The sequence below is a fragment of the Ooceraea biroi genome, chromosome 3 (genome assembly GCF_003672135.1).
Source record: "Ooceraea biroi isolate clonal line C1 chromosome 3, Obir_v5.4, whole genome shotgun sequence".
Lineage (NCBI taxonomy): Eukaryota > Metazoa > Arthropoda > Insecta > Hymenoptera > Formicidae > Ooceraea > Ooceraea biroi.
The window spans coordinates 1,424,318-1,450,314 of NC_039508.1; the positions used below are offsets into that span (position 1 = coordinate 1,424,318).

Below are 25,997 nucleotides of genomic sequence, written 5' to 3' on the forward strand. Positions count from 1 at the left end.
TGTGACTCAAGTATCTGTACTTATCAGATCAATCCTTTTGATTACTATCTACTTATCAGATAATCTAGCTTAAAAATTAGAAAGGTGAATAAATGCATTAACTAATGCAGTAAACTAATGCAGAGAGTTTTGGCAATAAAGGAGTAAAATAAAAGGAATAAAATAAATTGATGAATCAATCTGTAATTAGTATGCGATTAAATTAAAGTGATCATTTATTAGCACTACATCACCTTACATTTATTATCATTCGAATAATTTACGTTTGACAGTATGCATGCAGTTCCATGCAATCTCGTTATTTGGAAAAGTTATAATAACTGTACATATTGATAAAGTGAAATATATAAATATCATTTAAAAATAATTATCTAACGATACATTTATTTACCATTTTTAAATGTCACCGACTCGTGTATTTACCAATGTTGTTATTACATATAGATTACAATATAGGTATGTAATTACTGAATCATCTGATTCGCAATAATTGCATTGATTTCCGTCGTTTTATATTTTGCTCGAGTTCGCGCTGACGCAAAGTTGTTTAGCACCAGCAATTAGCAATGTCAATAAGACCAATTAAAATGTTACATGCTGACGAGTCTACTGTTCCTTCGAATGGCGATGAGATTAGCACATCTATTGAAACCATCATCTTTTATGATTTTATTTAAACTGAGACCTTGGAGTACTTAGTCCTTCTGGTTAGTTCCATCTCGCTGATTAAAGGGAGCCTGACCGGAAGTGTGGTACCTTAACCGCGTCGGCTTCATTCATCATGAGATTCATGCTGAGAGTCTTGCACGCCGTGGTCGACGTCCGCGGATATAATCTGATCACGGCATGATAAAATATGCTATATAAGACGCAAACATATAATTTTGGAGATATTAATTTACTAAAATTTTCATTTTTTGCTTTTTTCCCTATAAAATGTATCTAATCTTCGTAAGAATAATATTGTGTACCAGTAATAAATATATTCGTGAATTGTTGCGAATAAGATCTCCGATCCGTGTCGTCAAAGTTGGTTCTCAGAAATTCAATTTGCTCGAGGATGGCCGTTCGATGAAACTTGATTGATCGATCGGGGCAGGCGCTCGGAAATTATTATGCATGTACAACATCATGATTTTCTCGATTGCAGCAATCTTCTTATACCAATTCAGTGGCTTCGGGATCACCGCCGGGGCTCATCGACTTTGGGCGCACAGATCCTACAAAGCCAAGTGGCCGCTTCAGATATTGCTTATGATCATGAATACCATAGCGTTCCAGGTACGTGACAAGACGAACCTTCCAAAAATTACGAGTACTTAGGATTCGCGATTGCTTTCCTTCACATCAAATCGACATTGATGTTCTTCGAATGGGAATTTTCCGTCCCAGGTATCAGTTGACCGGACGCGTACACTTGACGATCTAGTAATCAATCGAACGAGGCTCTTCTGGCGAATCGAGACTCCTTTCCGTAGCTAGCGAGGCGTAAAGAATTCATGTCGATGCCGAGCATAATGGGTCGTCGCGTGCAGGAAATCGAAAAAAAATATAGCATGATCCGATGCGTCTAACGACGCATCGCGTTGGCTAAGCAAGCAATCCGTTGTTGGGAGAAAAAGGTGTCCCTCTTGTCCCCCTTGAACGCGAGGATGTAGGCGACGCGTGCTATTGGATCGATCATCGGCACGAGACACAAGCGTATTATACATTCTCGGTTTCGTTTGACGTGACAGTTTAACGCGAGAGCTATTCAGCGAAGTAGATAAACGGGCGGAACAATGCACGATGCGTCATGGAGGTGCGTTATTCTCCTTTCGCGTGGGTGCGAATTAAAGCACTCTGCATCGATATCGTTCGTGACGTGATCTTGTGGGATGCAGGACGCCGCGATCGATTGGGCCAGGGACCACAGGGTTCACCATAAATACAGCGAGACCGACGCCGATCCGCATAACGCAACGAGAGGCTTCTTTTTCTCGCATATCGGCTGGCTGCTCTGCAGAAAACACCCGCAAGTCAGGGAGAAGGGTAAGAGAATCGACCTGAGCGACCTCGAGAGCGATCCCATATTAGCGTTCCAAAAGAAGTACGTGTTATGTTGGTTGAAATGATTGAAAATATCAAATCCCTGATGGATGGAAGTCTTCAGAACAAATTTATACGTTTCAGGTATTACATTATACTGATGCCATTGCTATGTTTCATTCTGCCTACCATAATCCCGGTAGTCTGCTGGAATGAGACGTGGACGAACGCTTACTTCATTCCTACCGTTCTCCGTTACATCTTCACGTTGAACATGACGTGGCTGGTGAACTCCGCGGCTCATCTCTTCGGCAATAAACCTTACGACAAGTTAGTATTAATCAGACTTCATATAATTCTATCGTGCCTTTCATGATGAACTTTGTGCTTCGTCTGCTACTTCTTCTTTCGGCGTCCAACTCTCCACTCTTTATTTTTGCCTTTTTCACATTTTTCCTTAATTAATTAATTTTTTCATGAAAGACTCATTTCTGGTACATGTGATTGGCGGTCCTGTGAAAGTTGCTTTCCAACACAGGTAATCATAAATTTTAGTAATTAATAAATAATATCATTAACACAGGTACATTAATCCGTCGGAGAACAAAGGCGTCGCCTTGTTCGCTCTGGGCGAGGGCTGGCACAATTATCATCACGTATTCCCGTGGGACTATAAAAGCTCCGAGTTTGGCAACTACAGGCTCAACATGACCACGGCCTTTATCGATTTCTTCGCGAGGATTGGTTGGGCCTACGACCTGAAGAGCGTGTCTGAGGACATCGTGATGAAACGGGTGGAGAGGACGGGCGATGGCAGTCATGAGGTATGGGGTTGGGGCGACAAGGACCAAACGCAGGAAGAGCGGAACCAGGCGATAGTTACCCATCACCATACGAAGGATCAGTAGAGAGGGGATTCCTTGAAGGCTCTTCTCTTCGTATTTGTCCACGACGAGCACGGATTTCGGCCAATCTATTATTTGTACGATTCCATGATTCGTTCGAACCGGCGGGCCTTGCAGGATTCATGCGTTTCGACACGTCGTTGCATGATTATTTGGCTGATTCCGCGTATAAATGAGACCGGCAGGTCCGGTGTTAGGCAGGAAATGTCGCGATCGATTTTTCGCAATCGATGGTGTTCTGGATCGCGGGCAACGTGCAATACGTGCACTCGCTCGCTCGACGAAATTTTTCCACTTGTTCTTGGAGTAGTTTGATCGAACTAACTTTCGAATTGTTACGTAATCGAGTTTTTGTATCATTTGTACGATTTTTTAACGTGTAATCGTAACACGGAGGTATGTGCATACAATCGGGACGTCAATTTTCGCATTAATTTTGTACTTTTGTCAGTAAAAAGTAAATTCACGATACTGTATTAAAAACAAAGAGAAGACTTTTAGAGGCACGACTTCCTCCATTAAAGCGAAGTCGAATTTCGCAGTCCTCGCAGAGATAAAGTAACCTTTCGAATGACTTACTTTTGTACGCGACTAAATTCTTGCTCAATTTAGCATACATTTAATACACAACCAAAATTTTCTACCTTATCTTTCTTGATCGAGATAAATAATCCGATGCGCAAACGTGACATTAATTTTGACGCAATACTAACGTAGGCATCATTGCCTCATCAATCAAAACTTTATATAGTACTACAATAGTACTAGAATAGTTCAGAATCATCGTCCAGAACATCAGCGAAATGTTGCTTACATAAGCAAACGTAAAAGAGTTGTTTTTTTTTCTTTTCTTTCCTTCCTTACGGAATGCACCTAATAGGTGCGCAAAAATTCTTCGACTTTCTCTCACAAGACTATATTATTTGTTACTTCATGCATCGTTATGCGTCAACTACGCCAAAGTAAGCGTAGTTATTCGATTGTGCGACACAATTACGCGGTGTAGTAACACAACACACGAACTATCGTTATACTATCCATCGTGTGTTTTATATTACTCGCGACATTGTAAAATGCGAGAAAAAAGTGATCGTTGCGACGTTAGCAGTTTGTGATAAGTGTGATGATGTAACGACAAGGAGTCGTGATTACTGACTATAAAAATCTTCCTTCCCTGCTCTCGTCAACAAAATTTATGAGTAATTAATGTCTTATAAACAATTTTTTAAAATATTTCTCATGTTCATTATTCTGTTGAAAATACACATTGAATATTTATTTCGTTTTTCTTTCGAGCAACGTGTTTCGCAGCTCTGCATGTTATCACGTGTTTATTACATTTAAATGGTTATGGAACTTGTTCATTTTAAATCATCTTTGATTACATGCGATAATCGCTCGGAGAATCGCCAATGTATTCGTCTTCACATTGAAGTCCATGATTTCTCTTGATATACATAAAGTCAGTATTACAACCTGTCACGTCCCTGATTTACTGAATCTCTCACAATGTTTCTTTTGTCTTTGTATTACATTTCCGATTATTTAAATTAATTTATTCCAGTCGGTTAATTTAACAATCCAGTTTAATGAAGAAAAAACCTTGGAAGATTTCGGTTTGTGCTACTGATACTTCGCACGTTATTTATAATATTATGCACTTTTACTACGAGTAGAATTGCTACTATTGTATTTATAATATTATAGTATTCTTATTTAGCATTGTCTATGCTCTGTGTCGCCTTGGACGATTCCGCTGATTCCTTTCGGCTTGCCCGAATCCGAATACAAATATGACAACTATGATTATTTTTATTATATTATTATTAATATCATTATTATATTGTTAAAATGCACATGTTTCTATCGTATTGTGCATTACTATGTAAAAGTTATAATTAAAATAAAATGTTTAATAAAGGTATATTTTTAAGTAAAGAAATATTATATAATATATTTTGTGTCTTTTTATTACATCTTGTTTCAGTTTGTATGCTAGATCGACCGCTATACAATATAAAATATATTGTGACCAAAGCTTAATTTTTAAGAAATTTACTTAAGAAAAATATTCGGTGATTTTTAATCTTTCATTGTCCAAACAAGTTGTCGCAATTCATGTCATCCGATATGTCTTATTTATTTCAGAAACAATAGATAAAATTGCGTATGAGCGAGTTGAACGGGTACGTAAACATTCAATGTAGATTGCCAAAAATTACAAAATATTTATTTAATCAATTAGATTACAAAATTTCAATATTGCATATAGTTATTTTATAATTGCCCGTTAATTAAACATCTTTCTTGTTTTAATCAGCTCTTTCGCGAACTCGTTCCCTTAATGATAATACATTAGCCCTTCCTTCAGGGCGTCCTCTGTTGCACGTTCCTTCATCTTCTCCAGAGCATCATCCATCGTTATTTCCGAATCAGCGACTTTGTAGAGAACTTCGTACATCTTCTCTCTGCTAACGGTCATCATCTCCTTCACGAGTCCGAGTTCCCACCATATCTTTATGATGAACGTGACGAAGCCCTTCTCATAACGACCGAATTCGTCGCTTTTCCAGTCCCAGGGAATCACGTAGTGATAATTGATCCAGAAGGATTTCCAGATGAAGAAGATACTATTATCTTCGACTGGAAACCTGAAATATAATGTCGGATGTCAGGCTTCAGCGAAATTGACTCGACGACGAATCGCACCGTTAATGAGGATACTCGACTCCAAGAGAGGAAGATAAAAGAAAGCAAATAATTGCATTGCATAAAAACCTTACTGATACATAAGAATTCTCACGCGTTTCTATTTCAAGAAACTCTTTCTACGATTATTAATAATAATGTAGTTTCATCAATACTTCAGATGGGAACACAATTGAAGTGTCTGTGAGCAAAACTAAACTGTGAAGAAAGTATTCATTTTTATCTTATTAAACATCAATTGAAGCGTATACTATCCGCATCAATACGAATAGTATTGTTCGACTTTTCGGCATTTTTAAGAATCATTTATAGAAAAGTGATGAGATAGTATTAAAGACAGATATCAACCTGTCTCCTTTCTTCAGACCCCAGACTAGCATAGCGCTGTTTACAAGCCAGGAGATGTTGCTCGTTATCATCAGTCGTGTTATACCCATAATCATAATCGAGTTTGCGAGCGATTCATTCCAGTACATTATGGGTATGTTGATAGGTATCATAAATCCGAGCACGATGAAGAGTATCCAATAGAACCTAGCCAGATACAGTTGCTTTAGTAGGCTGACATGCTAGTTGGATATTTCTTATATTAATTGAATAATATGCTATTAAATTGATATATTGTTCATTGAATAAAACAAATATAACAGAATAAATCAGACAAATATATTTACGGATGTAAGAATAAAAATGGAAGACAACGTACTTATGTTGCGTGCGGACATATCCATCGCTTTTGATGTCGCTCATATCGATAGTTTTTGCATACGTGTTCAGATCGGAGGGTGACGATAGCATGTTGCCGTACACGTGGGAAAAGAGGAAACCTTTCTTATGATTGTACGGGTCCCTGTCTGTACCATAGTATTTGTGATGGATTCTGTGCCAGAATACCCAATTCTTTATCGAGCCCTGAGGACGTAAACAAATTTTGGCAGATTTTATTTTCATAATTTGTTTGACAATTGTATTGGATTGATTGAAAAGTCCGTGCGGATTTTTTGTAGCAAAATTCAAACGTGTTAATTCTTGATACAAAGTTTTGGGTTTGAATTTTGCTAAAAAATCTACATGAACTTTCTGATCCTGTCAATCGCATTTCCTCGTATGCGAACAATTTATCACGATAAATACTCGGTAAGAAATGGATCCAATGTTCTGATTTTACTGCGTAAATCATTTACTTATCATAATCATGGATCTGTATTGGATGCAAATCAATTTAGTAATTATCATAATTCAGTATTAATGCGCTTACTGTTACATGTCATATGTAATATTTCCGTTTCCGTTGCACGTCCAGTTTTTTAAATGATTATGCTTCTATATATATATATATATAATAGAAAGTACCCAGTAAGCAAAATGTGTGCAATCTGCCAGCAGATTGGCAACAGATTACTGCAGAAGTTGATAGCAAATTGGCATCCGTTATGTCCGCATTAGGATAGTGATCTGCCAGCAGAGCCTGCTAACAGACTCTGACAGCAGATTGGTGGCAGAAACCGAGCAGGATCTGTTAACATTTGACGGCAGATTGACAGCAGAAATCGAACAGAATCTGCAGCTTTTGGCCATTCATATTTACGATATATTAAAGCATGTGTTTACTTTTAACACACTATAAATTGTTAAAAGAACGCATTTGTTTGTTTGTTAAATTAAAGTACATTTGGCTTGATGTGTCTTTCTGACAGTTCGTTGCATAATCTCTCTCTTATTGTTAATTTATTCTAATCCGAAGTCCGAGTTTTGCTTTCGAACTTCAGATTGCTTGTGGCGTGCGTGAACTACATGAACGTTGTCCATGGGGAGCCTCTGTGCCGCAAGTGCAAAAATTTTCAGAAAAATTAATATTATCCTGCCAAGGCGCGTATATTAACTTATATAATTGTTAAGCTAAATCTTAACATCGAGTAAGAACTCGACGCGTGCACCGCATAGCGGTGCGGAGCGAAAACACATATTCATAGCCGTGTAAATTTGAATACTGTCAAAAGCTGCAGATCCTGTTCGGTTTCTGCTGCCAATCTGCTGTTAGATTCCGCGCGCGCAGATCTTGCTCGGTTTCTGCTGCCAATCTGCCGTTAGATTGCGCGTGCGCAAATCTTGCTCGGTTTCTGTCGACAATCTGACTTCAAGCCATGTTTGCAGATTCTGCTCGGTTTCTGTCGCCAATCTGTTCTTAGATTTTGTGAGCAAGCTCTGTTACATTTCTGGCACCAATTTGTCGAATTAATCGTTAATAACAACTTCTGTATCAAATTTGTTGTCTTTTGGCTGGCAATAGTTGATAGCAGATAGTTAGCATCATCTGCTTTCGGCAGACTTGGCTATCTGGGTATGTATCGTAGCATAAAATGTTGATCGTAAGTTGCAAACAATTTTGAGAATGCACAATGAGAAACGCGAGATAATGTCTACAAATAAGTTATAAATAAGCATACTGTATTTTTTGAAAGAATTATTCCGATTTTTTAAAAGAAGTAAGTACTTTTTTGCTGCTTTTCAAGTATTATTTTGTAACTGCATTTTCACGTTATATATACCTACTCACGTATGTCTTTCTTAACTTTTTAATCTTACAATCTTTACAATTTTACCAATTTTTACAAGATTAAGGATTTTTGCAAAACTTTTTACTCTTATGCAAATAATTTATTAAAGTGAATATTTAAGCACTTACCACGCCTGCAAGGGTGTGTGCTATCATAATGAAAAATCTGAGTTCCGATGTTGCAGTGAATGTTCGATGCGCGTACAATCTATGAGCGCCTGCTGTGAGTCCTATGAGAGAGATTGTAACGAGGAATATAACTGAAAGCAATAAGATATCAGATCATTCATAAAACAACTATTAATATCCATAAAAACAAAGAGATCATAATATTGGAAAGAGAAAGATTCGCATTAGCGCAGAAAAGTCTGATTTGAGAAGAATGCACTTCAAGCTTATATTATTCTAGCTCGCAGGATTAACTTGGAGATAAGTATAATTCGATATTAATATTTCTGTAGCGATAAAATTCTCTCACTTCGCTTAATGAGATGAGTTGCGATACGTACAAAAGAATACCGTCATCCATTTCACGTTGCAGAACAGCACATATAATCCGATGATACCGAGAAGGTGAAGATAAATATGAAAGAGAATAACAACCCAGTTTAGGGACAGTTCCTTGCTACTCTCCTCGCTGCTCTTTTCCTTGTTTTCCATCTCCTCGCTGCTCTTTTCCTTGTTTTCCATGCTGATATGGAATTCAAAAATCATATAAACTTTTACGAAGAATCAATTATTACTTGGCAGCGAATAATAAAAAGCAGAAAATCACACAAAAACGCAAATCTATCGAGATAATTTCAACAATTCTAACTAAATATCTTTAAATATCTCTTTGGCATATCGAATCACCAAATATTGTTGGAATCATATAATATCGCAAGTTAAAGACGTTTTGAGAGGAACAATTTTCACATCAACAAGACTGTCGAATATTTTCTATGAGGTAAAAAAAAGAATAAGCTAAAAACTACAGCTGAAGATAAAAATGTGCGTTCTCTTTTGCATGATGTACCAATGACTTACTTCGAAATGGTGTCGTATATCGAAGTGTACTTCTCAAAAGCCGGATAAGGACTAGATGTTGGCGGTGACGCTGAGCATATTGGCTCCGGCCTTCTGACCCTATTTAGAATTGCATTATTGTAGAATGAGTTACTTTTCTCTTATCATTTCCTGCGAGGAACTTGACGTGCATTTCTTGACCGAGTAGTGCTATGCACAGGTTTTTTGAATAAGCAGTTCATCGAGAAATTTTACATTTAACAGTTTACATTAAGTTTTGCATTTTACTTATTTAATTTTTACGTTTATCAGTAGAGTTTTTGTTATTCATAGGAGACTATAATATAAAGAAATATTTGACTGCACGAATATATATTTATTTAACATTGGCGATAGTAATCGGAAACTCTACATACATGGTACGAAATGAATACTGTTAGACCACGATAATATTCATGTACTTTATACTTTGATCGTGATTAACAATTGGAATAAATTTATGGCGTCGATTCGCCAACATTTCTACACGTACGTTCTCTTTGGGATAGCTCATACACACATGCGTTTACAAACGTAGACACAATTATATAAATTATTTCAGCACTGTTATGCAAGATTTATTCGATTTTAATCGTCATTGAAATTATTGTTTCGCTAGTACAATAGATTACGCTCTTCGAGCAATCTATTTTATTTCAAGAAAATTGTGCATATACGTTAAAAACATATTAAGGCACTTGCGTATATGTCGGAGTTTAATTATATCCTGTATTTAATCGGCGGTAGAATTCGGATTTGATTGAGCAGCGTTTTAATAAGGTCGCGTAAGAGCAAAGGTTTACGAAAATTTCAATTCGTAATATTCGCAACGTACAAATAATCAAATAACATGTTCATGGACAATGGCATATGGTTTATGTATTCCAAAAAATGAAATGTTGGAACCATAATTTTACATTGTTCTATAATCACGCGTGTACTATATTGTAACTTAATAAGATTTTTATAGGACGTTATAATATAATTCTTATAAGATTCACATTCTCATAAGATTTCCTAAAACAATAGAACTGCAAATTGTTCGGAAGATTTATTAGTTGTCACTTAAAATCCTGAATAACTGCAAGTTTAAACGCATGACAGAAACATGCGCATAATAAACTGAATTTATTTCTGCAGAATAGGAACCGTTAAAGAATATAATTTTAAAAGGCACCATTAGAAAGAAATATCAACAATATAATCTACTTGAGTTAATCGATTGACGTGATACATTTTGCAATCTGGAAATGCAAAGTATGACATTAAACGCAATTAAGAGTATCGAGAAATGCAATATATACAATCGCATTGCACTAAGTCGATTTTCCGTTAAAAATATACTCATTACATTTTAATGTGCATATATTAATGAAAATAGAAATTCTAGAGAAAAAATTTTTAGGCAAAACTTACTTCACGCGTGTAATTCCGATTGTTGAATTGTACTGCATGATGTAACTATACGATAAATTATCCCACTTAAATTAATTTTCTTTTATAAATGTAAACTTAGAGATATTAATTTCAAATTACATTAAAATTGGGATGTTTCAAACAATATTTCACGATTTCTTGATTTTCTTGAGTTCCTTGAAAGGGAAGCATTTCAAGATTGTATAAATTCATCGAAGAACATACCATTATACAACACGTACAATTGTTTTAGATTGATTCTTTTAGATAGATTGTTGTACTTTGCACTTGGTCAGTCACGTTCCAATAAAAATATACACTTTGTAATACTTTATACGCGATTGTAACAAACAACATTTACATCCGTATTATATATAAACGAATTATTTTATATACGTTCTTGCACCGCATGAACTCTTGATTAAGCGAAGCTTCTGATTTATAATATCAGTGATTATAGTTTTGATACCTATTTTTGATATCTAAACCATTAACCATTATTTTCTTGCACCAGTTAATAACATACAATTTCGATGGATCTCATAAACGATAACTAAACAATTCGCGCAGATGACAAATAAATAAATATTTATCTATTTATTTAAAAAGCTAGACTTTAATCCTCTTACGAAGGATTTTGCGATTGACCCGTGGTCCTCGTAGTTAAAAGAATTAGTTCACCGACGACGGATTAGAATCGAAAGTCAACTACGCTTCCATTATCATTGATCTCACATATCTCCGTCAAAATATTAATACTTCCTGACGACATAGTGAACATTGCGCGGAACCCGTCGAATGATACACGGCGAATCGCAGATCTCCGTGCTCTGCCTACTCTAGCTCGTCTACGAGAGTTCGAATGGTCCGCATATGAGGTATACAGGCAGACGTTGGCCCTTTAATGTATCCTGACGGATACGCAAAGAATACGTGCTTTCACGTACACACAGCTGGTTTCACAGCTCGTGCTTGTCCATCATCTCCAGCTCTTCCAGATCCTCGCTCAGGATGTCAAGGTCGCCGTAACCCCAGACGTGGCTACCATCGCCGCATCGATGCGCTCTGCGGTGGATCATCCTGGGCGAGACGGACTTGCGATCGTAGACCCAACCGATCCGCGCGAACGAGTCGATGAAGCCAGTGGTGAGATTTAGACTGTACTCGCCCAGCTCGCCGGTCTTGTAATCCCACGGGAACACATGGTGGTAATTATGCCACCCCTCGCCGAGCGCCGCGATCGACACCGCGACATTCTCCACCGGCGAGATGTTCCTACGGACAATCGTCATCGTTCATTAATAGCTTCCAGAACGGTGATTTAAGGTTTTGAACGGTTCTACGTGATTATCTAGGAAACTTGTTTAGATTGGATAAGTCGATTGTTCAGTCAGGTGAACGTGGAGCGGTGATTATCGATAGAATCAGTTCGGTGATACATACTTGTCGTAGGGCCTCTGTCCCCACATGTGTGCTACGCTGTTCACGCAAAAGGCGATGTTCAGCGTAACGCAGAAACGGAGATTGAAGCTAATCCAGAACGAGATCCACAGTGACTCCGACCAGAAGTAGCAAGGGACCGCCACAGGTAGCCCGATGGCCAAAAGAGCGAATAAGGGTATGTACAGCCTGGAGATGAATCGAACAATGTAACATTGATTGCAGAAGTGACAGCAAAGAAAACGGACATTCCTGACGCACAATTTTTTCATTATATTTGATTGCATCTTTATTTGCATCGTTTTATGCTAACAGCGTACGTCATTTACATCACTTACCTTTTCTGCCACATAACTATAGGATCCGCTTCCAGGTCACTCATGTCAACTACCTTGCGCTTGGCGACGACGTCGGGATGAGGCGTCGTAAAGAGCCACCCTACGTGAGCAAAGAAGAAACCTCTCTTCGCGTTATGGGGGTCCGCATCAGTTTCGCTGTACTTGTGATGCACCCTGTGGTCCAGTGCCCACGTGTACACGTCCCTCTGCGCAAAAAGGACACCCTTTAAAATATAATACTTGATATAAAAATCTTGAATATACTTGAAAACTGTGGTAATCTTCAATAGACTTGTACAGCTGAGATGTATAAGATATTTATTTAAATTTATTTTATATATTTATAAATAGAAATTCTTATTACCGTACATAAATAATAGCAACAATAACAAGTCAACACTGCGTTATCAGAATAATAGCAAGAGAAATAATTATTATATAAAAATTATGTTATGATATAAAAGTTTACATACTTGCCCGGTTATCGTAAAGAGGAAAACGAGAAGTAGACGCAGGGGCCATTTCGCTTTGTACGCCTTGTGCGACCATAATCTGTGCACGCCAGCCGTAATGCCGAAGCCGGACGTATAAATCGTTACGAACACTGTAACCGTAAAAGCACATATCCATCAAAACACATATTCAACAGCGTAGGTACATTTAGATGCTGGAGTAAATGGAGCAACGTGGCAGCCGGAGTACCCTAGTATTTGCTTGCCAGATTGGATTCGCGATTAGATTCGTTATTTCTACAGGAAAATTCAAAATTCTTTGTACGCGACAAATTTTATTTTCCGTTCTTCAATGTCCGTTCGTCGTTTTATCTTACATCTCTCAGACATGTCCTTCGTTTGAATTTTCAATATTAATGTTTATGAGGCCGCTAATCTTTAAGACTTTCAAGGAAAGATAACACGCTGCGAGTTAAGTAAGCGGTTTGCGCACAAGTTAATCAAAGTATCATGTAGCAGAGTCGCCTTTTTTTAATTTTTGCACGTTTTTGCTGCTTCGCGGAAGAGATTTATGCATTCTCCGCGAACGCAGAGAAATCCGACACGTTCGTGTCGTTATCGCGGTTTACTCTTCCGTTTTACGCCGACAATAACGATACGGTCGCCGGCTTGAAACGTCAGCCGAACGCAAATATGTGCATCTGAAGTAATCGTGTCCCGCATTACCGCTTTTTCTCGTAAACGCTTTCATCGCCGTTGCGTGGAGTTTCATCCTCCCATTCATTTTCCACGGCCAATGTCGTGCGTGATTCAACCTGTAGAGGATACGGACCAAGTCGTATCCCGCTTTGCGTGTGACGCGAATTTATTTCAGGCGCCCGGCGTCTTGGCGCTTGCATATGCATGACGACGCTTAGCGCCGGCCTTTACGGTTGTATCAGCGAGCGTAAACGCAACCGCCCCCGATTTGCACTCGCGAGGCCAACGTGGCGAGAAGAGATCTGGCAAGATTATATTAAGTCGCGCAGAGGAGCATCAAGAAAATATCATGAGGCGAAAGAACGCTTCGCGGTGCACCTTGCACGTGCAAACTCAAGACAGCTTTAACGTAAAAAATAATTAGGACAATGTATAATATAATATTATAATATAATATTCGCGCGAATGGATTTTTCTCATGCCGTCGTGTAAAAATAAAATACTTTAGAGGAAGAAACTTTACTCGCATTTAATAGTTGAGTGCTATTTATAAATCAAATAATTAACTGTCACACGATTCCGGTGAGACGCGATCTGTTCAACCAGATCAAATGTTCGTTCGTCTACATCGCCCACAATTGCACCGCATTGTAAAAATTACAGGCTCGCGGGTACGAGAGCCAGCAAATCGATGCGGCTTATCGGACTTGGTACCTGGTCAAGCTTTACGGGCGCGGAACATTGCCGCTCCGGCATTATTGCTATTAAGCGCAAATGACACGAAATTACTGGCACGACCTACATTTTTGCGCCATTGTAATTGGCACAACAAAGCAACGTTTACGCGCAGCGTTCTCGTATTCAAAGTTTCTTATAATAGCCGATGAAACGATTGTAACATTTAGTTTACGTTATAATTAAGTTCCATCATCATCATCATCATCATCATCATGTATACGTGATTACTCCTTATTAGATCAAGAAGTTATCCCGGTATTAAACTAGGAAATTATTATTGTTGTCGCGCAGCTATTACATTGGTGAGCTAAAATGAAGATTAGCTGCGCAGTACAGAATTGAAGGTAACGCGTGTACTAGATAATACTAATTACCGTCTTTTCCTTTTTAATACCACGACAGGCAACAATGTCACAGTTCATGCTTGTAAACACTAATTCTACGACGACTCAACTAGATCGCGAGACGTGACAGGCACCTTATGTCTAGTTGGCGGATTATGTAATTTCGTCACGTTTCGACGAGCAGCTGCACTATGAACGCATGTTTCAGGCTTGTGTTTGGCGACAATAACAGGAGAGATTCCCACCTCAGACCTCTACACAAAATCGCAGCCAGGCAGGACTTCTGCCCCGTGGCCTCTTATGCGGCTGCTGATCGAAACACTTTACCTCCGTCGGAATTCGACGGAAGCGGAAGAACCCGCCTTACCCCATAGCACTGTGAGCCACTTCGCCTGTGTGAGCACCAGGTAGAGTCCGTAGAGGCAGCCGACGTGTATGAAGATCTGCGCGCTGAGGTCCAGCCACTTGATCCTCGGCACGTATTCGACCTTGACCACCATCGACTCATCCTTCCGGGTTACCAGGTCTTTCTTGTTCATTGAATCATCGTTCACCAACTGGTCCCCCTTCGCCGTTGGCACAGTGCGCATCACCGTCCGTGTCCTCTCCTCGTCTGGTGACATCCTCGACAAACCGTCTTCGTGATCTTCTAGGAATGACCGAGGACCATCTGTCGACAATCTAGTTGATCGTCGTCGATCGATGTCGATCGTGGTACCGATTCAACCACTACCTTACATCTCAAGTAGCTCCTTGAAATCGGCCAATGTGCGCGGTGCGCTTTATCGCTCACAGCCACGAATAACACTTCGAAGAGTCCTAGAAAAGAAGAAGTAATGATACACATCGGTTTCCATACACGCAGATATTCTTCCCTGAATTTTGTGTCGCGATAAATTGTGAAGAACTTTGCGTCTGCTCCGAGAAATCAATGGCGCATTAATGACTTCCAAGTTACTGCAATGTCTTTCAAGGTTTGTGGAATATCACGGTGTAGATTGCTTCATTGCGATTAAAACGAGTAGATATGTGAGAATGCATGGTTTAGGATGTTATATTGATCGATCGTCAAGATTCTCATCGTGACGCGATAAGATTACCTGCTTTCAGAGAATTTCTAAAGCTTGTTATGAAAGTTTATTGCGCCATTGATTTATTCTTTGCTTTATCGTCGATTTCATCATATTTATTTTCAATCTCATCATATTTATTTTAATCAACCGTGCACGTAAAGATTCAGATTCGATGAGCATCAATTCTCAGTTTGTGATGCTAACGTGAAATCATCTTGAAACACCTGCCGCACCTCGCTCCCATTTTTTATTATTATTCGAAACAGCTGAATCGACTTCGGTACCTGTATTTTGTCGCTCAACGTCACGCAACGTGAAATCGTATAAATTTATGTGAATTACGACAAGGTTGTGTCTCATTAACACGTTACGTACGTCTCGGATCAACCATGCATAACTGCGGAAACATTTTCTACGCTGAGTTAGCTACTGCAAGTGCAATCCGCGTATACCTTTGACCCAGTTGAGCTACAAAATATATCAATTTATTTCACACACACACACACACACATAATTTGATAATTTTTAAATTTGTATCTTAATTGAAGAAGTTACAGTGTTGGGTGTTTTTGCTATAAATACCATGAACCATTACCATTTGTAAAAATAGAAGACTTTTCTAATATTATCACTAGTACATTTACTCAGCTGTAAATGTGTCACCTAACAACCAGAATACATATATGTCTTATGATTAACGTGTCGTAGCATGAATCGCACTTTATCATTCACCCAACGACTAACAACGATAAGTAGAATTAGACTGATAATTATTATAATTTCATACAATACTTTTGCGCATGATACTGCTACTATCATCAATTATTGACACATGTCTAACATTAAGATAATGCTAAAAAAGTGAATCTCTCCAAAACGACACGTAATATTCCGCGCAATGAGAGACTCCAAGCTGCGGTTTCTTCTTCAGTCGGAATAAATTCAATCACAATGTCAGACTTTTTAAATATACATGTAATAAGTATGTCGACAGCGGAGAGAAAACGGCCTTTTTCTCGTACATTCCTTGTTTAGTTTTCCCTTTGTTAGCTTTGTTAATTCGATTGATCAGCACCTCCGAGTGCTTTGAAAACGCGTCGTTACGTCACCAAGATGCTCGGATACATTTCGCAGAGTACCTCCAAGAATAAGACCAGGATGTTTGTCGTGATGGCGCATTACGCGATACGACCTGGTCGAAATCATGGTCGGTCAATTCTACGCTTCGCTGAATAGCGGTCCAACAGAAATCTGGGAAAAACGGTGAAGCATCCTGTATCCCAATAATCGATTTAATTATGCCGGTGGACGCCGGAGGCTCCATTATCAGACGCTTTCGGTATTTAAGGGTCCACTCACAACAGTGAGGTGAACGAACGCGAACGTCGGATTCCCGACGGAGAATTTGGAGCGCCGAAAATACTTTCACGTCCATCCTGTTTCTCTTTCCGTTGCGTAATACAATAAATTCGTCCACGCGCCGCCTACTCGCGTGCCAGATAATATTGCACTACAACGTTGCGGGTTTATTGCAGAGCATGCATGCCACTAGAGTGCTTATCTGCGATCCGCTAATCAATCTGAATGATGGTCTATCACTCTCGACACCTTCAACGTAATCTGATGCGAAAGTAATGTTGTTGTCATAATAAAATATAAAGCACGTTCATGATATTTTGGGCAAATCAAGATTTTTATGGAGCTCGTAATACTCGTAAGACGATAATTACGATATTACACGTGCGTAATGGGAATAATTGTTTGTATGTGTGTGCGAGGTGTGAGAGAGCGCGTGGGTTTTGCACTAATGCCACTCTCGAGCGAATGACGACACGTTCATTTTCGAAGTCCTTTGATGATGTAATACATCGTCTCGGAAACACGTATGATTATCTTCCTTTTCTCGGTAAGCAGCGTTTTACATTTTCGACCTTCCAATCCTCTAGAACCGTGGCACATACTAGGGTGTCGTTAAAAACAGATATAATTGTAATAAAATATGAGGTAAAAAACAGGAAGATTATTTTCTTGTGACGATGATCGATTTGGCCAAATCACTGTTTTGTGTAACGTACTAATATATATTATATAAGAAAAATAAGTCATAGGATTTCGGCAATTTCATCCATAATTGCAACAGTTGTGCAAGTCATCTATTTTGAAAAAGGTCAGACTCTGGCACGTGTTCTTCTCTTCAAAGTGTTCTTCAATAATTTAACAAAGTATGTCTTTTTCGAGCGTTCACACTTATCTTCCTCGTAATCTTCCTAGCAATCGTGGAATGAGAGTGCTTTATATGCAACGAGTCGTACATATAATCCTGTAGACACAAGACAAACGTACGATTAATTTTCTCGCATTTGCGAGACACTCAACAACTCTGATGATATCGACAGAACGTTGAACGTGGCTCGTTATTTAATTAAGAAAATTAATTTACGGGACTGAGCAGCGTGACAAATCACGCGATAGTTGCTTCTTGGGCAATTGCGAACGAGCGTGCCATTTACGATCGGTGTCTCCTGGCAAAGGTATTCATATCATGCGTCGGTTTCGCATATCGCATGTTCGATCTTCGACAATAGCGAATGTACTTATGTATGTACATCTGTCTGATGTCGCATTGCAACATAGTATTTTATCATCTCTTGCTGACCTCTCTTTGTTACGTGAACGATACTCAGCTTATTTAATTGTTCGCCAGGTCCTCTCGCAACGTTTCGAGCTATGAGTTTTGCTCCATTGTTGTTCTGTGATTTACATGAATTTCACATACAGAGAATACAAAAGTACCATGTATTTTTAGTGTTGTGTTCTTCTACTAAATCGCACACTTCCTTGAAATATACTCATGTTATATTTATATATATTGTATTTTATATATTTCTTGAACATGTGATATCTCTTATTTATTTTAATGTTTAATAACATTTTAATATTTTAACACTTGGGAGATATGCTTTTTTAGTTGATTTATACGACACACCCGTTGGATTTCGTCGGAGATAAGAGGGACGCGCCATCGCTGGCGCCATGATTCCTAAGTACAGGGGAAGTGGATTTCGAGCTCTTTCATCAATGGAGACGGAACACTCTCTCATTCTGCAGAATCGGAATCCATCCTGTCTAGCGAGTCTCGAGCAACATTCACGAATTACGGGCTGCCACTCTTCAGACATACACTTTATCAGAGCACTCCCTGTGTCACATTTTGTCGTACCTCCCTATTAAAAGGACTCGTCTCTTATTTTGCTTTGTGTTCTTTCACCGAAAAATTAGATTTATCAACGTTTATCACGGTAGCGATCCACTCATTTCTGAAAACGATGAGTAACGTATTATCGTGTGAAAAATCCTCGATAATCATATTTAAAGTTTCCTTATCGTGAGATTCCAACTACCTCTCGAGATTGTGAAATGATTCACGCACCTGTGCCCACAAACGATCTTATCGAGCAACAACGTTAACGCGGGTAAATAATCGCGGCACTGGAATTGATTGCACAAGCATCGATCTCCCCCGCCACGTGAATGAATTGCTCTCACGATGAATTATTACGCGAATTGAACGACATTATAATCGACGTGACTCATTATTGCCTTCGAAGGAGCAACTACGTAACGTGGCCACGTAATAATCCAACTCACTACTCACTCGTTCACAGAGCAAGGACAACAAGAACGTGTTGTCGAGCATAATTGCGCTGTTGTCTTCCCTTGACGAGATAGCCCGGCGTTGCAGAAGATCACTAAAGGATTCTCTATATATAAAATATCTTCGTAAAAAATTTCTACGAGGCTTGTCTTGAGGATGTTTATTAAAGGAGCGTGGCTCATCAGTCTTACTTCCTGGGTTTCTTATCCCTTGGCGTACGAAGCGAAGCGAAGCACGTATTTTTGTAGTCCAATGAGCTAAAAATACACTGACATGAGAGCAGTTCACCGTAGTAATAGTAGGCGCGAGTTCTTTCCTGTTGAGGAACTGCAATAATGTGGGCTGACTCTCGACGAAACGATCTCGCTGGAAGTCCGACGTGACGAGCCCACACTGTGTGTCCGCGCACAGGGTGTGTCATCGGCAAAGTTGTCTTTGATGTAGATTTTCTTTCTTTCTCTCTCTCTCTCTCTGCCTCCCTCTTTTTCGTGTAATCTCTTCGTATAATCTTCTTATCTCGCGGTGTTTAATCCGTTTATTGCTCCGTGTAATAATTTATTAGACCGCCTCTCTTGTCTACAAGCTTTCTCGTGTTGCGCGCAGACAATTTGCAAACTTGTCTCGCCAGCAAATGTTTTCTGCAAACAGACTGTTTATTGTTTATCATGTACACCGACATTAAAATGCAATCAACTTCTTCAGACTTCAATTTCAAAGATGTAATACCCACGTGTCGAAGTGAGCTGCACGTTGTATGTTAATAAACCGGAGTAAAAACATCATGTGTTCCATGTTGTGTTGATTAAAAGGATACGTAATCCGAGTGGTGCTGGCGAGAAATTAGCGCGACGAGAATTAATTACTTAAGTGTAATCGTGCGTAGGATCAGGATCCCGGATAAACAACTTAGATCGGCTTCCCGGTGTGACGAGTAATCGATTTAACAATTGGTAACTGTAGACGAGCAATGAAGATGGCACGGTGACACTTTAAGTGGCAATTACTATCTTTTATGGGAATTGGTTGGCCTGATAGTGAAGAATCTCTTTTCTAAAACTTCTCCGTTAGTGAAGCTAAATAATAAAATAGAAAATATTTGAAAAATGATGAAACGATATATCAAGATAACTGATTCCTGTTAAACTAATAGTGTTGATAGCAGGAATATTTGATGACATGGAATGATGCAATATAGCTAGGAGAATATTGAAAAAAAGAAAACAAACAAAAAAAAACAATTTATCATTATACGATCGTTGTCGATCATTCTTTCTCTTGGACGTTATTATTTTAAAGCGAGTCGCCTAATCGACGTGTATCAATATGTATCGATGATCGAAGCCGATGGCAGTGAACGCCAATTGATTGGGACATCCAGGTCAATTCTGTAGCATGCTTCGAACGTGCCTCCACATATCAGAAAGTAATGTAATATGCAATATGAAAGCTTGTCGAGCTAGAAGACGAGCAATGAGCGGCATAATTTCTTTATCACTGAGTTCAACGAAATTATAAGTACCTATCTCGAACTAAGCTCGCAATCTCAGAGGTGCACGTGTGAAAAAAAGAGACATAATCACATTTAACGGTCATGACAATTATCGTCGTTTAATTGTAGATGGAATTTTCCTTAACGCGTGGGCGAATTTAATGAAGCGAATATATCGGATCCTGATGCGATCACAATTAGGCAAATATGCGCTTGCAACGTACTCACATTGTTCCATTTGCGAGTAGGTGCATTCAGGCAGGACATGTATAAATTATGGAATATTGTGGAGCAGGTCTCCGATTTCACGGTTTCTCATAACGGTGTCACGATCAATAAGCAAGGAAAATATCGTTGCAAAAGACAATCGCTGGCACGACGATTAAGAATCTGTTCGTCAATTCGCGAAGTGACCACCGTCGTGAGTTCATCGGTTCAAAGTGTCGTCGTCTTCGTTTCATCTGTGCTCGATATGTGTATGTTTAATCGGAATTTATAGTTCACGGTCGAATCGTTTTTCATCCTGCCAGTTCTCGTTACCGAGAACTATCCAACACTGTCTCGAGCAGTCTCGAGCATAAAGCAGCATAGGAAAAAAAATCAAGGAAACAGTTTGCGTCGCTCAAACGCAAAGCCAAGTGAATGTAATTTCTATTTTTAAATTTCACAATGGGAACTCAAACGTTCTTTGTCATCATTTTTGTTGTTCGACAGAAATTAAACCATAGAACGATGTAAATGATATGTACTTTTCAATGTTTAAATTGATTTCTCGATTATTTTCCAGATATATATTTTTAGCGAAAAATTTCTCTCTCTCTCTCTCTTTTTCTCTTGACAATTGCATGCAACTTGCCGGTTTAGAATAAAAGTGTGCACTCATGCAGTGAATCACATATTTAGATATATCTCATATTCGTATTTCACACCTAATATTACGTGTGTTACACAAGTATGTAACAAACGAGTGCTTGTCATGGATACAAAATGCCTTGAAGTCTGACTTCTTATTTCATAATGATGAATCATAAAAGTGTAGACCGATACGTAAGAGAGATTGATCTAGACTTGATTGATATTGATAGAATCGTTAAAAGATGAGGACGATAAAAGATTTCTCTAAGTTATCTCTTCAATTTATTCCGGTTTGCAGATACGAATACATTATCAATTTTGTAACAAATTATATTATATTTACAAATTAATCAACTATTTCATCAATATCAAGTTGATGATGACTGTGCGATAACCAGTTGGCAAAATTCTTTTTATTTGCCGACTGGAATGTAAAATTATTGAATTTGTCATTGATAAATTAATAACGAAAAAAATCAAAGTGTTTACGCGAATATCGACATGTGAATATAAGTACAGGAAACATAAATTAACGTGTATTGGACTGCACGATTCCATAATTATTGAATAATTATCTGCCGACCTTGCGATAAAAAAAGAAGTTGTCGTGAAATGATGAAATGCTCAATATAATCAACTCAATAAATTTTAGAGAAGTATACCTTATCTACTTTCATCTCTTTGGTCACTGACACGTAGAAAATATTTTTGTTTAAAACTCAAAAAAGAAAAGGAAGGAAGGAAAAATAATATAGAAAAAACAATATAGGAGTATGTTGTATCATCGTTAACAAGAACATGAATATGCAACACGAATATATGATAAAATTTTAAGTTTAAACAACATACATTTCATCATTTGACTCAATTACATAATTAAGTACAATAAACTTGTCAACTTTCTCTTTTCTTTACATCGGATTTGTATTATTTGCATAAAATAAATTGATAAAATAAATTATTCAAAACAAATTGACTCGAATATTTTCTGAAGGTATAGTATTATAGATTATAACTTAATTTCATCCTATAGTAATCAATAATTCTAATAGACATGTACATATATTCTATTTCATTTTAGACTTGGAAGACGTACGACTTCTTTTCGAAAGTATAAAAGTTGCAGAAGGACAGACATGTGCAAATTAAAGATGATTAATGTCATATTAGAGGTAACTTTAACATAATCGAGCAATGTGCGATGGTTCAAGGATTATTTAGGAGTCGGTCATTTGCTCGAGGTCATACGACACGTTAAATGGGGAAATACACGTTCGCTTCTAGACGTACCTGAAGTCTGCACTTACACAAGGCGGAGGTAACGGTGAAGGAATGAACAGGCGATTGCGTGCACGAAGCACGTGGGAACACGGCGTTTTTGACGTACAGCAGGAACATGTCGCTGAAAATCGAGCGGAGAGGTGAAAAATACTTATATCGATTGTAAAATCGATATACACTAACATCTGCTAGGGATGAAATTATGTCAGTTAATTAATCATCATCTCGCTCACATTCAGAACTGGTTCTGCACCTCGACGAGATCACAAGGATATCTTCGGAAATCAAAGGGTACGGAAAAAAACGGATTGTTAAAGATGATAAATGTGTGTACGGATTAAAATAGAGAAGATCTATTTTAATCCGTACCGTAATCGATGATGACAATTAGCACTTATTCATCGACATCAGATGATACAATGTTTGGAAATAAATGTCCAGAGCGAAATTGAGCCAAATGGAGACGTCCACGTGAAAGGTATATTTGTCTATAAATCAATCAAGGTTGAGAGGGCCAAAGAAACGATCATTCTCAACAATATCAGTCGTCCAGATTGCTCGATGTTCGTTAGATACAGACTGCTCTTTGACAAATATCTATTTGAACTGGTTACATGGAGTTACGATGATCGTGATATTTGTGCGTATCTCGACCTGCGGTAACAGGTGACTTGAACTTGATGCTTATTTGTCTCTGTCATCCGCGATCCTGAGCATATGGAGAACGCTTGGTTATTGACTTTTACTTTTTTTCTGCGGTCAAGCCTACCTAACGGATTATTGGGCATTATTTCCATCTTGGTCACCCATCACGCGCTTCAACGCGATCCTACTCGCTGATCTTGCTTGTTTGCCGCGTGGTCTTGCAAGCTATTACGCATGCAGGCACGTTAAAAGTGGGTTACGAGCGGCGAGATACAACGAAATCAAAATGAATTTAATTGACGGTTGATTACGCATGGCCGACGTCGTCTCGTGGATTGTTCCTTCCAAGGCGTCCCGTCTGAACGTTGGCGCTGATCATTCGTGAAACGATTTAGTATTCACTGAGAAGACACCATTATCTCGCGGTTTTTGTAGTAGTCGTAAAGATCATCTTGTTGATAGTCGACGGTATTGGTAAACGTCCAGGTATTCCAAAAGTCGAGCAATTTGCCAAATCAGCTGGTAATCTTATACGTTGATATCTTAAGACCATTTTATGCGACACCCGATCTGAAGTTTTGCTAAAATGCACACTTACCGCAAGAATATATTGCAGCGTCTGCTTCCCCGGAATAGCGCCGACGATTTTGGTTTTCGTATCAGACCTGGATACGGCGTGACTTTATTCCATAAACCGGGAATGGGTCCTTTCTTCTCAAACGGATACAAGGGTCTGCACGCGTCGTCCGCAGTTCACATGTACACTTCCGCAAACCGAAATAATGAATAATGGTAGATGTAGATTTTTCAAGTGACAATCGATCTTTTCACTTTTCAGTGCGACTGACTTTCCTATCGCGACACTTCTTCCATGAAGCAACGCGCTCAAAAACTGGCGCCGCGCCTTCGACGACGCCGTTGCCGATCAGCTGTTCAATGATCAATTGATCCGATCGAGAGATCACGCAAATTATTTTCCGCGCACTTGAAACCTTCCATTCGAGATAGCGATTTAGGAGGAAATAGGATCCTCTCATTCCCCACCGCCACGTGTTTTGTCACGTTTCGGATTTGATTTTTGAAATGTTTGCCGCCTACGGACGCGCGCTTTTTGATCGGCACGAGCACCCTCGTGTCGACGAAAATTCTCAGTTTCACGATGAGATATGTCGTTTGTACAACCCGCCCTATCATCCGACAAGACGCGCGTACGGATGCGGACTGAACGCTGTTGCGATGTATTGGCTTTTACATAGCGCGCTATGCCGGTTCCCCCGAACACAGCCGACGGCATCATCATCGGCGTCCGTTATGGTCGGCATCTCCTTTGATGCAGATGGCGCAACTTGAAATGCACAGTCAGTCAGAAAGATTTCCAATGAGATGTGACTGGCAGTACAATAAGATGAAAAAAAGGAAAAAGAATCGAGAAAGAAGAGGAATGTGTTGAATTATTCTTGCTCCTTCTGTTATTTTGATTAATTATTTTATAAATCTTTCGATATCTTCTAAGAACGCTATGAGCATTAAAAATCAATTTTAAAGCAATTAGCGATTCTTTATCTTCTCTTTTTTCTTTTTCTTTAATAATTCTAATTCTATATTTAATAAAATAATTTAATAATTACCTTAAATTACGGAGGAAACGTTTGTCATATTTTAGGATCCTGTGTGCGCAGTTACAGCGTATAATACTTAATGCAGATCACATTTCGGGTGGATAATCACGCGGAGGATCCGATTACGTGTCTCGGCTAATGAGAATACATGTACGCTCAATTGGAAGGAAAATCGATCAGTCCATTTATTGATAAGTGACCGGTATCATGTACGTCGACACATCATGACATACAGACGGAAAGCGAAAAGATATTGATAGCAATCGATATCGCGTGCATCTTGTGCGTTATGAAAGTTCAGGGCACTGCAAGCGATGCCTTACTGCGCATTATTTGTTTTATGCTTTCTGCTACTTTACGATGTAACAATTACCTTACCTTCGCATTTAAGAATGAAAAAAAATCACTTTTTCCTTAAAACAAACTTTAAAGCAGTTATTTTGTCAAATTGAGATTAATTAGAAATCTGTCTCATCCTCTTCTTAATTTTAAATTAAAACATAATTTTTGAAAATATGTTTTTCAGGAAAAATATAGTTGTATGAATCGATATTGAATTACATTACTATCTTATTTTTAACTGAAAAATTGGAGGTCCGTAGCGCAAATATTTGGAAACTAATAAATAAAAGTCTAGAAAAGCCGTACAGCCCCTGTATTATCGCTCGACTACTTTTTGTAGCGCCTATAAGATGATAATACATCTT

General features: G+C 38.6%; 2 protein-coding genes and 1 long non-coding RNA gene across 4 annotated transcripts in view; 1 reads left to right on the forward strand and 2 right to left on the reverse strand.

Annotated features, from left to right (window-relative positions):
- Positions 1-4,867, forward strand: part of LOC105283112 (acyl-CoA Delta(11) desaturase) — a 17,146-nt gene extending 12,279 nt beyond the window's left edge. For both annotated transcript variants that reach the window (XM_011345580.3, XM_011345579.3), the window contains exons 3-6: positions 1,151-1,281; positions 1,884-2,089; positions 2,173-2,358; positions 2,612-4,867. In XM_011345580.3, coding sequence (XP_011343882.2) covers positions 1,151-1,281; positions 1,884-2,089; positions 2,173-2,358; positions 2,612-2,936 — 848 coding nt within the window. In that variant the 3' untranslated portion in view covers positions 2,937-4,867. The remainder of the gene's footprint in view (positions 1-1,150; positions 1,282-1,883; positions 2,090-2,172; positions 2,359-2,611) is intronic.
- On the reverse strand, positions 59-1,144 carry LOC105283111. Its single transcript, XR_894641.1, has 2 exons — positions 972-1,144; positions 59-835 (listed from the first exon to the last, which is right to left on the reverse strand). It is a non-coding gene; the product is annotated as an uncharacterized LOC105283111 (long non-coding RNA).
- LOC105283212 lies at positions 4,867-24,907 on the reverse strand. The gene is made up of 12 exons (XM_011345805.3): positions 24,270-24,907; positions 15,041-15,492; positions 12,914-13,044; positions 12,441-12,664; positions 12,106-12,291; positions 11,626-11,937; positions 9,229-9,360; positions 8,709-8,890; positions 8,329-8,459; positions 6,349-6,554; positions 5,991-6,176; positions 4,867-5,584 (listed from the first exon to the last, which is right to left on the reverse strand). The coding sequence occupies exons 2-12, from the start codon at positions 15,294-15,296 to the stop codon at positions 5,275-5,277; spliced, it is 2,256 nt and encodes a 751-aa protein (XP_011344107.1). The 5' UTR covers positions 15,297-15,492; positions 24,270-24,907; the 3' UTR covers positions 4,867-5,274.
- Positions 24,908-25,997: the final 1,090 nt, after the last annotated feature.